The 13,379-nt window shown below is 46.3% G+C and overlaps 1 protein-coding gene across 3 annotated transcripts in view; it reads left to right on the forward strand.

The window, feature by feature from the left end:
- The window catches only part of sema5ba (sema domain, seven thrombospondin repeats (type 1 and type 1-like), transmembrane domain (TM) and short cytoplasmic domain, (semaphorin) 5Ba), an 86,986-nt gene that overhangs the window by 60,416 nt on the left and 13,191 nt on the right, over nt 1-13,379 (forward strand). For all 3 annotated transcript variants that reach the window (XM_058081857.2, XM_078795044.1, XM_058081858.2), the window contains exons 7-12: nt 684-782; nt 1,673-1,886; nt 5,211-5,496; nt 8,747-8,882; nt 8,955-9,162; nt 10,207-10,414. In XM_058081857.2, coding sequence (XP_057937840.2) covers nt 684-782; nt 1,673-1,886; nt 5,211-5,496; nt 8,747-8,882; nt 8,955-9,162; nt 10,207-10,414 — 1,151 coding nt within the window. The remainder of the gene's footprint in view (nt 1-683; nt 783-1,672; nt 1,887-5,210; nt 5,497-8,746; nt 8,883-8,954; nt 9,163-10,206; nt 10,415-13,379) is intronic.

The raw sequence follows: 13,379 nt of genomic DNA on the forward strand, positions 1-13,379 counted from the left end.
GACCTTGTGCGACATATACTCCAGTGCGACTTATGTATGTTTTTTTTCTACCTAATTATGCATTTTTGGGCTTGTGCGACTTATACTCTAGTGCGACTTACGTATGTTTTTTTTACCTAATTATGCATTTTTGGCCTTGCAACTTATATATGTTTGTTTCTACCTAATCAGGCATTTTTGGCCTTGTGCGACATATACTCCAGTGCGACTTATGTATGTTTTTTTTTACCTAATTATGCATTTTTGGTCTTGTGCGACTTATACTCCGGAGCGACTTATAGTCCAGAAAATACGGTATCTGTCTATTATCTGTCTTGATGTGCAAATGGCCCCCCAGCCACACTTTGGACACCCCTGCTCCGGACAGCTTTATGTATGATCAAAGTTTACAAAGTTCTTCACTCCCCCATTCGGGCGACAGCGACACCAACCAATCAATTCCCTTTGAATCCCCATGATTGGCGTCATGTCACATGGTTGTGGAAGCACAAAGGAGCACAATCTGGCAAAATGACAGCGGCAGTATGAATCCTTTCTCACCTTTGTGTTAAACCCAGCTTCCGTTTTCACTCAGACGCCTCCTTGATGTCTAGTCGATCAGCACCGATCGGGAATAATTGCGTACGCCAGAGCATTGTTTGTCCGCTGCATCCATCGTTGTCTTCTACTTGTCTTTTGTGCAGATTGAATGTCAGAACTACATCCGAGTCCTGCTGGTCAACAAGACCGAGATCATGACCTGCGGGACCAACGCCTTCCAGCCCCTCTGCACCACCAGAGAGGTACACGGCTAATCTCTTTTCAGTGGAGTCTTTCTCACATGCTAGCAAACAAAAGACCATCAAAACAAAAAAAGTGTTCAGTCATCGCAGACACGTCACTCCGCAATGTTCCTGCATTCGGGAATCGACCTGTTTCCACCCCCCATGGAGAGTTTTATGTTAGCCTGAGCTGTGCATTTTGGTACTTTTATGTTTCGCTTTTTGTGCTTAATAAAGATGTCATTGAACATATCGCTTAATTGGGCCACAAAAGATGACACATAAATTGTTATTTACCGCTAATATTGTTTGCTATTAAACATAAATAAACACCACTAGCCACTAATTGTAGAAATAATGTACTCATTGTTTCTCATCTTGTATGCCGAAATTTTTATTTTTTTAAGCATAACATGGCTGAATGAAATAAAATAGAACAAATCTAAGGCGTTAAGATATGTACTATTCTAGACGAGTCACTAGGTGTCAGTAATGTTACTGCAACGGTCGGTGACCATCACAAGAGTTGAGCAACAGACTTTTATTGCAGGTTATAACCTCAATAAACGAGGGACTAATGTATTGCAATTACAGCAAGTACAAATTGGACAAGAATGGACATCATCGGCATAAACGTAATCACTCGGACAGACTTTTATTTATTCCGACTTTTGCAACCCCTTCTTAAAACCTTATTTCCGTTTTAAGCAACGTCATCGGTGAATGTACCGCAATGTATCGTAATCCAGGCTAAAAAAAATCATGTTTTTTCAGATGATGTCACATTAGCTCTGACAAATAGATACTGTAAGCTAGCGGTCTACATAGCTTTTATCCCGGGATTGGAACGTACCAATATAATGTGCCAGGAAGCTTTGGGTACATGACCACGGTTGTTGGTTTCACTTCAGGTGGGCAACATGAGCAACGTGCTGGAGCGCGTCAACGGCGTGGCTCGCTGCCCGTACGACCCCCGCCACAACTCCACGGCGGTGGTGACGGAGAGAGGCGAGCTGTACGCCGCCACCGTCATCGACTTCTCCGGACGCGATCCCGTCATCTACCGCAGCCTGGGCGGAATGCCTCCGCTCCGGACGGCGCAGTACAACTCCAAATGGCTCAACGGTAAAACAGAATGCGAGCATGCTGTGTGATGTTTATGTGCTAGTTATTAGTGTTACTCCGATTCCAGACAGCGGGGGCAGCACTGAGGCATTTTTTAAATACAAAATGAACATTGAGGAAAAAAGAAAACAGCATAAAGTTTTTACATCATGGATGTTTTTTTTTATTCTTGTACTTTATGCTGATTTTAGTCTTAATGTTGGAACATATTGCTAAAAGTACCTCTTAGTGTGTACTTTATCATACATACTGTGTATAAATAATGGCTCCTGTGTATGGATGATGCTGACTGGCTATGTCCATTTGGACTGAGTTAAGTTGAAGTTTCCAAATATGGTTCCTCGCCCTCGAAAGCGCTGCTTCAGGGTCCTGGTTCTTCCACAGCAAACTCATCCAAGCGTGCCGTTATGGTCCTTTTGCGGTGAAGTGTGAAGATGAGGACGCTTGTGCACTGTGGACACGTCAAGAAGTTTCTGGAAAACCGTGTAGAGACCATAGACTGAGGATCAGTGAGCGGTGTAATTATTCCTCACGGCGGGGGGGAATTACGGCATTGCGCACGGCGGCGCCTCGGTGCGTGTGTGTGTTGAAATGCTGTGTGTGCTGTGTCTAGTCTGACTTACAGTAAGTGACTGCAGGGAGAAGGACGTGTAGCATAGCAGCTGCCACACACACACACACACACACACACACACACACCCTTCACGGCTGAGGTTGTCAGCGTTATGGAATTGCCTTCCTGCTGGATTGGAAGGTGAGAATGAAAATCTCATTTCCAACTCTTAAGCCGTGCTGCTTCTGGAGCGCCGTCACAGTGAGGGGGGCGGGGGGGCTTTTGGTGGGGCGTGCTGGATCCAATCAATCCGTTCCCTCGTGGGATTGGTGCTTGGCCAGGTGCTGACCGGCTCTTTGCCACCATGCATGAGAATGGCACACAGAAGACCGCATGATAAAACACGGGAGGCACCTTGAGGTTCATTTGGTGTCGAATTGGTGCCCCCCCAACAATGACCTCAGTATTATAGCCCATCACTGTTTCAACGGAAGTGCTCGACTGGATTTATGACCCTATTACCCAAAATCCAAGTCATACATTTGTTTATACAACAAGGATGATCTCCTGGTTTCAAGATTCTACTACCATAATCCAAGTCAAAGATCCTCCATACGACAGGAGTGCTGAACACTAATCAAAGATCATTTACCCTACCGCTCAAAAGTTTGGAAATGTTTTGGTCCAGTCTGAGATCTGGCTTTTTCTTGGCAGTCCTGCCATGAAGTCCAGCATCCTGAAGTCGCCGCTTCACTGTTGATACTGACACTGGTGTTTGACGGCTACTATTTAGTACAGCTGCCAGGTGACGACCTGTGAGGCGTCTTTGTCTTAAACTACACACTCTCAGATATTTGTCAATGCATATTTGACAATATACAATGACAATAAAGGTGATTCTGATTCTGATATTTGTCTTCTTATATTTATATTAAGAAGATATTAAGATTAAGATATTAAGATTAATTAAGATATTTGTCGTTGTGCAGCGTTTTTCTGTCCTTGTTAGACCCAGTTTGTGCTGCTCTCTGAAGGGAGTAGTTAACAGCATGGTAAGAGATTTCAGTTTTAGTTTAGATTTTTAGATGGCTTTTCTAATCATCTATTAGCCTTATAAAAGGATGAACTTGGATTAGCAGCCATACCAGGAGATTGATGCAGAGGACTGACAGTTGTTGATAGTAGGCCTCTATGCAAAAATCTACATCCTTCTTTGAAAATCATCTCATTCATTTTCGTTGTTTGTGAAATGGATGAAAATGTGTTTTTCTTTGGAAAACACACTCTCAGATATGTCTTCTTGCACAGTTCTGCAGCGTTTTTCTGTCCTTGTTAGACCCAGTTTGTGCTACTCTCTGTTGATAGTAGGCCTCTATGCAAAAATGTACATCCTTCTTTGAAAATCATCTGATTCATTTTCATTGTTTGTGAAATGCATAAAAATGTGTTTTTCTTTGGAAAACTAAGAAATTTGCAAGTGATCCCAAACTTTTGAGCGGTAGTGTCTATGACAGGAGTGCTCTGGTGTTTTTGAGTACCTACAGTAAAAACAGAGGTCAAAGATTGTCTATATGACAAGAATGATGATCTTAGATCCTGCTGCTTTTAGGAATCTACTCGTCAAAGATCATCTATACATGACAGGATCAGTGTGCTGTTTTCAAGAACATTGTCGCTAGTCTGAGATCCTCCAAGTGATAGTGATAGCCTGTACTAAAGTTAGCAAATATGGCTCCTTGCCTGATAAAGTAGGACCTCTACTTCCAAAAAGCCTCTGTAGCCCCCGAGGCGCCCCCCTTCCATCGGGGCCACAAACACGTGTCGGTAATGTCGTTGTTTATAACAGCAGCCACTCCCTCCGCTTTATGGATGAGCGTGCATTTGCCGAAATGAAGCTCCTTTTGTGTTTATGTTCGAGATACGAGCGGGCGATGTGGCTCGCAACAAATGGCCCCCGGCGGGAAAGCGGGAAAGCGAGGCGGCAGCAGCAGCAGCAGCGGAGGAATATTTTCTCTCCTCATTATTTCTTCACACCAGCAGCACCGTCCTGCCTGCCAGCAGCGACACTCAAAAGTTGTAAGGATTGTTTCAAAGTAGGAAATGTCAGCGGTGGACTTGAGGACGGAACGTTGCGACTGTTTGTGTCTTGAATGTCATCTATCACAGTCCTGTGTTTTATGCAAATGAGGGAAGGACACGCTCTCCCAAAGGATTAGCGTTCCTCGGAGTTCTTCAAATGTCACCTCAAACCAAACTCTGCTCACCTTTAATGTCGCTAAGCAAATATCACGTTTCTCTGCTGTCGTTGTTCTCACTCTGACATTTTGGATAAAAATCCCAAAGACTAACGACCGACCAACCTTGACGTCACACGTTTTTGTAAACGCTGACAATCTCAGTGATGAAGTCGACGATCCAAGTCAAGATGGGACCCAGATTCCAGCCCGGATCTTCTTCCAACGACGCCATAGTTCGCTCCAAGCGTTGCCAAATGACATTCATCAGTGGCGGTGTCATTGCGTGCGATAAAGCAGCACCAGCGTGCTTTTAAAGTGAAGCTCCTGCATGGATTTGCCATCAAAACATCACGTGGATTTATCACCAGCCATCTTTTATCTTCTCAACAATAGCCAGTTTTTATTACAGTCAATAACGGAGAGGTGAGGGGTCAAAGCCAGGAAATGTAGAAGATAAATGTTGCAAATATATCTGCTGCTGGCTCTGAGTCAGCTCGGAATAATGCTTCTTCTTCTTCGTCTTCTTCTCACCAGAGCCCCACTTCATCTCAGCCTACGACGTTGGCCTCTTCACCTTCTTCTTCCTCAGGGAGAATGCGGTGGAGCACGACTGCGGCAAGACGGTGTACTCGCGGGTGGCCCGGGTCTGCAAGAACGACATCGGCGGACGTTTCCTGCTGGAGGACACGTGGACCACCTTCATGAAGGCCCGCCTCAACTGCTCGCGCTCCGGAGAGATCCCGTTCTACTACAACGAGCTGCAGAGCACCTTCTACCTGCCCGAGCAGGACCTCATCTACGGCATCTTCACCACCAATGTGTGAGTGCTCGGACTCGACGGTTACCCTGGCTGGACACTTCATTAGGAACACTGACAGAAAGGTGTACCTAATGAAGTGGCTGGTTTGTGTTTATGTGTGTTGTAATTTTTCAGTGACAAAAGTGTTGCATCCATCTGAGAAGTAAGCCTATTGATTTTCAGGAAGTAAGCCCCCATTTTCCCCACAGAAAAATGATGCAAATCGAATTGATCTGTTCCAGGGTCAAACTGTGGCCATCACAGCAGCTTTGCTAAGTCTTCTGGAGATGTTTTAAGTCACCGTCGAGTCATTCTACTCACTGGTTGATGTTAAAAAAGTTACTCGGATTGCAGTATTCCATGGTCCCCCTTTGGGGTCACTAGTACCCTTCAGGGGTGGCGTCGCAAAGTCCAAACTCTGAAGTGGCTTTCTCTGGGAGATTCGGATCGAGGGTGGATGTTCTTACAGCAGGGGAAATGATACCTTCATTGGGGGGAGGGGGGGTACTTCGATCCAAGCCATCCAACGTTTACATTTTGCAGGGTTGAATTTGAAGGTAGGGGGCTGCACGGTGGTCTAGTGGTTAGGGCACAGACCTCACAGCGAGGAGACCTGAGTTCAATTCCATCCTCGGCCATCTCTGTGTGGAGTTTGCATGTTCTCCCCGTGCATCCCACATTTTGAATGTTGAAGCTCCACTTAGAACCTCCTTAAGAGAACCTCCATGGGGTCCAACACAAAATAACAATACCTAGGAAACAACAATACTTAGAAACTTAGTGTTTTTTTTAGCAAGAAGTAATGATTGAGGACCCAAGTACATCAGTACTACTTTGATTCGGCAGTATTAGTATTGAGAAGTACTGTGAAAGCAGCGTGAGGTCTTCCTGTAGAACCCGAGATCCTCCATCTGTCTGTCCTAAAGTGAACCCCCACCCAGCGCTTCCCATGTTCGCAGATGTTAGGTGATGAATATTCCTGGTTCTGGTTCTGGTTCTGCAGCCCTTTAGACGTGTCCTTTTGGAGGCAGACCGCATGGTGATGGCATCGCCGCCATGATCTAATCCAGCCACTTTTAATAAAGAGGCTCCGGACCACAGATGACTGCTTTCTCCTCATAACAGTTTTATCTTGTAAGGCTCCTCGTTAAGCTGATTTATTGATGATTAAAATAATGACTACCTGTGGCGCTTCCTGGTAGAACAAACCGTACGCCGCCGTCCTGACGGAGCCGCTTCTCCATCAGAGAGCGAGGCCGCCTTTTAATTAACTGTCTGAGCTGCCATTACTCACTAATGATGAGCCTCCTTATCTATTTGTGACGTGCTTGGCGGTGCCCTCCACTCCAGCCGCTCTCATCTCCGAGTGGAGGAGGAGGAGCCGAACAACAGCTAGCTCTTTGGATGATTAGCCAAGATGGCCGACACATGAAATAACAAATATCAACTCATATTTTGCAGTATGGCTGCACGGTGGCCTAGTGGTTAGCTCACACCTAGGAGACTAGAGTTCAATCCCACCCTCGGCCATCTCTTTGTGGAGTTTACATGTTCTCCCCGTGTATTCCGGTTTCCTCCCACATTCCAAAAACATGCTAGGTTAATTCTAATTGCGACTCCAAATTGTCCATAGGTATGAATGTGAGTGTGAATGGTTGTTTGTCTACATGTGCCCTGTGATTGGCTGGCCACCAGTCCAGGGTGTACCCCACCTCTCGCCCAAAGACAGCTGGGATAGGCTCCAGCACCCCCCTATTGAGGATAAGGATGGATGGATAGTAGCATAAATTTGAAGTTCATTCATTCATTTTCTACCGCTTATCCTCACAAGGGTTGCGGGGGTGCTGGAGCCTATCCCAGCTTTCTTTGGGCGAGTTTGTCTATATGTGCCCTGTGATTGGCTGGCCACCAGTCCAGGGTGGACCCCGCCTCTTGTCCAAAGACAGCTGGGATAGGCTCCAGCACCCCCTACGGCCCTCATGAGGATGAGCGGTAGAAAATGAATGAATGAACTAATATTTTTCAGTATGGCTGCACGGTGGACGAGTGGTTAGCGCCCAGACGTCACAGCTAGGAGACCCGGGTTCAATCCCACCATCTCTGTGTGGAGTTTGCATGTTCTCCCCGTGCACGTGTGGGTTTTCTCCGGGTACTCCGGTTTCCTCCCACATTCCAAAAACATGCTAGGTTAATTAGCCACTCCAAATTGTCCATAGGTATGAATGTGAGTGTGAATGGTTGTTTGTCTATATGTGCCCTGTGATTGGCTGGCCACCAGTCCAGGGTGGACCCCGCCTCTTGTCCAAAGACAGCTGGGATAGGCTCCAGCACCCCCTACGGCCCTCATGAGGATGAGCGGTAGAACATGAATGAATGAACTAATATTTTTCAGTATGGCTGCACGGTGGATGAGTTGTTAGCGCCCAGACGTCACAGCTAGGAGACCCGGGTTCAATCCCACCATCTCTGTGTGGAGTTTGCATGTTCTCCCCGTGCACGTGTGGGTTTTCTCCGGGTACTCCGGTTTCCTCCCACATTCCAAAAACATGCTAGGTTAATTGGCCACTCCAAATTGTCCATAGGTATGAATGTGAGTGTGAATGGTTGTTTGTCTATACGTGCCCTGTGATTGGCTGGCCACCAGTCCAGGGTGTACCCCGCCTCAGCTGGGATAGGCTCCAGCACCCCTCGTGAGGATAAGCGGTATAAAACGAATGAATGAATGTTATTACCATTCCCCTTGATGTGATGTTATTATCATGCAGCATCCTCCTCCTGACAGCTCGTCAGCAGCATCCTGCGAGTGGCAGAGAGTGTGGTGACGGACAGGCGAGTGGGGGCGGGCCCGACAAGCAACCCCAATAAAAATGTAGTAAAGGATCTCATTAGCTTGCTGGCTGCTGCAGCCAAGCATCGCCGACGTAATAACTTTATTCACGCGGCCAGTTTAGTTGCCATTTCTTTTTTTATGTGACACCTGCTCTCTATTTGTGTGTGTGTGTGTGTGTGTGTGCGTGTGTGTGTTGGTGTGTAGGAGAGACGGACTTTAATTGTGTTCCATTGAACGCAGCGCTGATAGAAAAGCTCAGCCTGCAGCCAAAACAAGACATCCAAGAGTGGCTTGTAGAAGTCCACAGGTCCATTAAGAAGATGGCATCATTACACAGCTGAACACTCTCCACACAATCTTTTTCTGGGAAAATAATATGTCTTACCGCCCCACCCACCTTCCATACCCCCCCCTGTCCTGTTGTCACGTGTCGTCTTAAAGCAACAGCATCGCAGCGTCGGCCGTGTGCGCCTTCAACCTCAGCGCCATCACACGAACGTTCAACGGACCCTTCCGCTCACAGGAGAACCCCCGCTCCACCTGGCTGCCCACCCCCAACCCCATCAGCAACTTCCAGGTCAGTGTCACGTGACTCCGCTCGCCAGTCGGGCCTTGCTTGACACCCGCTTTTATGGTCCGTTCCGGTCAGTGTGGCACCATCAAGGACGGGGGTCCGAACGAGGGTCTGACGGAGCGCAGCCTGCAAGACGCCCAGCGCCTCTACCTGATGAACGAGGTGGTCCAGCCCGAGTCGGTGGACCCCCTGGTCATGCAGGACGACGTGCGCTTCTCTCACCTGGTGGTGGACATCGTGCAGGGCATGGACACGCTTTACCACGTCATGTACATCAGCACGGGTCAGTACGCGTTCTTTGGGAAGACTAAAGTCCACACTTGGTACCTCATTCAGTCCCAGCAACCCCTCAAAGGGGTACCTACCCAAAGAAAGATTAGACTCCTGTCTTTCATTAGAAAAAATTGTTTGTTTCTGCCTTTAGTAATCAGCAGAAGAACATACTGTAGGTAAGTTTCAGGAAAATATCAGTTCCCAACTAATAACATAACATAACTTTCACTTTGACACAAATATTTTTTTTACTTTTGTGACAGCTCAATTACAATCATATGAAAAAGTTTGGGCACCCCTGATCATTTTCAAGATTTTCAATAATTACTGAAAATCAAAAGTAGCCCGGTGAATATTATATTATTATTATTATTATTACAAAATATATTTGGTAAGTCCATTGACCTTTGACCCGCATACCCCAGTGAAGCCAATCATGAGAAAAGGTATTTAATACTCTGAGGAGTAGCACCATGGTAGCCTCGAAACAACTGTCACATGACCTGAAATCATAGATTGTTCGACATCATGATCTAGGGGAAGGATACAAAAGCTAGCTCACAGATTTCAGCTGGAAATCTTCAAATCTTGGTGTTGCAGCAGGGGCGAGTAATGCAATAGTTACTTTTACTGGTAACTAGTTACTTTTGTAGCGGATTAACTCAGTTAGTAAGTCAGTTCCGTTTTTGGAGAAGTAACTAGTAACTATAACGGATTACTTTTTTAAAGTAATGTGCCCAAAACTGCTTAAAAGTGCTCTGAAAGTGACATGCATCAGTGGAGACTTGCATCATCACCTATTTTTGCCTCTTGATAACGTTACTCCTGATATTGAATGAGGTAAAGACTTGATTTTAGTACCTGGACTGACCAGTGGGAGGCAGCGATGTGCAGCAGAGCATCCATTCTGACAAAAATGAGCTGTTTTGGAAAGTAAACTTGGATATACTTTAGAGGAGTCTGTGTACAGCTTCTATCGAGGTCAACACACAGCTATTATTGTCTAAATGTCTCAGACCAAAGCGTGATGTTGTGTGTCGTTCTTCCGGCACAGAATATGGCAGCATCCTGAAGGCCCTGGCCACGCCCAACAAGAGTCTCCAAGGCTGTTACCTGGAGGAGATGGAGCTCCTCCCCTCGGCCACGCGACAGCCCATCCTGAGCCTGCAGATCTTGCACAGCGACCGTTCACTCTTTGTTGGTCTCGGTGACCGAGTCCTGAAGATCCCCCTGGAGAGGTGCTCCACCTACAACACCGAGACGTGAGTACAGACTTTCACGCCGACCTCCAGTTGGAAGCCGAGCGACTTCCGCTCACTCTGAAAGTTTTTCACATGCTTGGGAGTCGAACCCGCGCCGCGACATCCGCACTCTGCAATCCTAGTTGTTAAGTTTTAGCGCTACCACACGAACAAAGGAGCTCTAGTTGTGGTTTGTAGCAAAAATCCTTAAGAAAGCTTCTTAATTGTCCATTGGAACATTTCTCTACAGTAGTAGACTCAACAGCGCCTCTTCTGGTTGCCGCTAAGTACTGCATTCTCATCACTTAAAAACACAATTAATAAACAATCCATTCCACACAATCAATTAATAATTAATTGTTAGGAACCATTTACACCCAAGACCTTACAGCAGATGAAGCGTAAACGTAAACATAGCATCTACGCTAGTAGCGCATGGCAGCAGCCGGAGTAAATCACCTCTCAGGGTGAGTTAGCGAAGCTGGCCGGTCGGAGGACAGCATGCTGCTATTAGCGTTAGCTGCCAAGTGGCCAGGTCACACATAATCACCGCAAATAGAGGACAAACACACACTGCAGCATTTGTCTTTAGCAATCTCTAAAAGGCTACATATCACCTGCTGCGGGATGCCAGATAAATAAATAAATCCAAAGATGGATGAGCTAAACCATCTAGCGCCGGCGTGGATCAATAAAAGAAAAGACGAAGCATTAAAAGCACTTTGACTTAATTGAATTTGCAGGATGCTTTCGCTGCGGCGTAACACGACAGCACAATACGTAGTTAGCCGACAGCTACGCCACGATAACAAACACGCAACTTCAACACGGACGTGAATCCATATGGAAAATGACCTTGCTGGGTGTAAGCGTTCCGGATGGACACGGGCTAGCACTTGACTGGCTAAGAATGCGGTACGTGTGACGTCATGTCAACAATGTCAGCTAGCGGCATATTTTGATTACATCATTTCACCAGAACAGAAAAAACAATAGCAAAAAATGGAAAAATCCGTAGCAATTTTACAATAGGGGCGGCACGGTGGTCGAGTGGTTAGCGCACAGACCTCACAGCTAGGAGACCAGGGTTCAATTCCACCCTCGGCCATCTCTGTGTGGAGTTTGCCTGTTCTTTCCGTGCATGCCAAAAACATGCTAGGTTAATTAGCCACTCCAAATTGTCCATAGGTATGAATGTGAGTGTGAATGGTTGTTTGTCTATATGTGCCCTGTGATTGGCTGGCCACCAGTCCAGGGTGTACCCCACCTCTCGCCTGAAGACAGCTGGGATAGGCTCCAGCAGCCCCCACGACCCTCGTGAGGAAAAGCAGTAGAAAATGAATGAATGAATGAATTAATTTTGCAATCGAAAAGGTCGTAATAATATAAGAAACAAACAAAGCAAAAATTAAAGTTGCAATTTGTGGAAAATTAGGTTGTTAGGTTGTTGCAATGTCATGAGAAAGTCGAAATAATATGGTAATAAAGTCAGAACTAAAGTACAAATACTTGGAAAATTGAAAGTAGCCCGTGCATCTTTTCGTTTTTCACTGAGTGGCCCCTCCCTGTCATGTTACACACCCCCTCCTCTGTTTAGAGAGGGTCTCTCTATCCCCCCTATCCAGAATTTGGACACCGTTGTCCTCCAAGTAATGTTCCTACTTTTTAAAAGTACTACGTTGTACTATGTGTTTGTGTAAGTGCTGCTTGGTCTTAACTTTGCAGCTCCCCTAGTGGTGAGGATGACACATGACTGTTGTGTTCACGTTTTAACTTGACTAGAGTTTGTTTGCTAGCGTCTTTGTTGGGCCGATAGCATTCACGGAACTTTGTTGTAACCGAATCATTTTTCCCATTTCTCTGTGAATGAGTCGTAATTCCAAAATGCAGCCAGAAGGCGTATCGAGGAAGACGTACAGTCTAATCCTACCGATTGGAGGTCTTGTGGACTTGATGCCGACTGTAATTGGATGTATCCACAGTGAGTGCTAGCAGGGTTGCATCATTGCATCATCCCAAACTGCTGAAGCAGGCGGACTGCAGCCCGGGGGAGGGAGCCTGTCCTCTGGAGTGAGGCTGAGGAGCGCCAGCCTGTCAGTGTCCCCCTCTTGGGGGTGTCAGCACTCCTGCGGAGGGCGTCTGATCATCCGGATACTCCCCGAGTGTCAGCGCTCCGGCAAACAATGTGGGATTGTTAGCCCTCGTTTATCAGCTGTGCCGATCATTGCGGCGATTATACACGGCCACGTTGTTTTTATGCGGCGTAATAAAACCAGACAGCGCTTTTTACAGCATTTGCAAACGATTGAAATCGCCAATTACAGCCAGAGACAATGCAGAGGATTTATGTTCATGCAGGGGGTCAGACATATTGGTTTATAGGCACGGGGGGGGGGGGCTCTCTGCTGCTCGGCCTGTTTAAAATTTAACAAGTTGTGTTTTGACTGATGACGCTTGGATAGCGAGCCAGAGGGCCTTCACGCTGCTGAATTAAACATACATCGAACACACGCAGATGCTCGCGTGCACGCCGACGTCTCGGTAAAGACACAATGTCATTCATAGGTCAAAAGCCACCCGGCTAGTTTGCTCTGATCGATGTCTCGTTCGGGTTTCAGGGCGATGTTTGACCTTTCATTTGTTTGTTTACGTTTTCCCCATAGAAAGTACCCGTAATGTAAATATGGATCATCTGTTCCAAGACGCTTCTGAAGTGTACAGTACAGTGTGTTTTATGTCACTACTTACAAGTGGAAAAAGAAGGGATACATTGGTAATGGTAATGGTTTAACTTCATTTGAACATGCATCAGATTACAATTGAGTGCATCCCATAATCAGTTCCCAGTTCCACATGTCCGAAAGGAGTAGGAAGAAGCAAAGCTTATTAAATCCTACCCCTCCATCTGGTACTTTTACAGTAACTGTAAAAGTAACTGTTACATCAGTAACTGTTACATTTGTTCACTTCCTGCTTTCCTAATATA

The sequence above is a fragment of the Doryrhamphus excisus genome, linkage group LG12, assembly GCF_037039965.1.
Source record: "Doryrhamphus excisus strain RoL-2023G ecotype Guam linkage group LG12, RoL_Dexc_Guam_v1.1, whole genome shotgun sequence".
NCBI lineage: Eukaryota > Metazoa > Chordata > Actinopteri > Syngnathiformes > Syngnathidae > Doryrhamphus > Doryrhamphus excisus.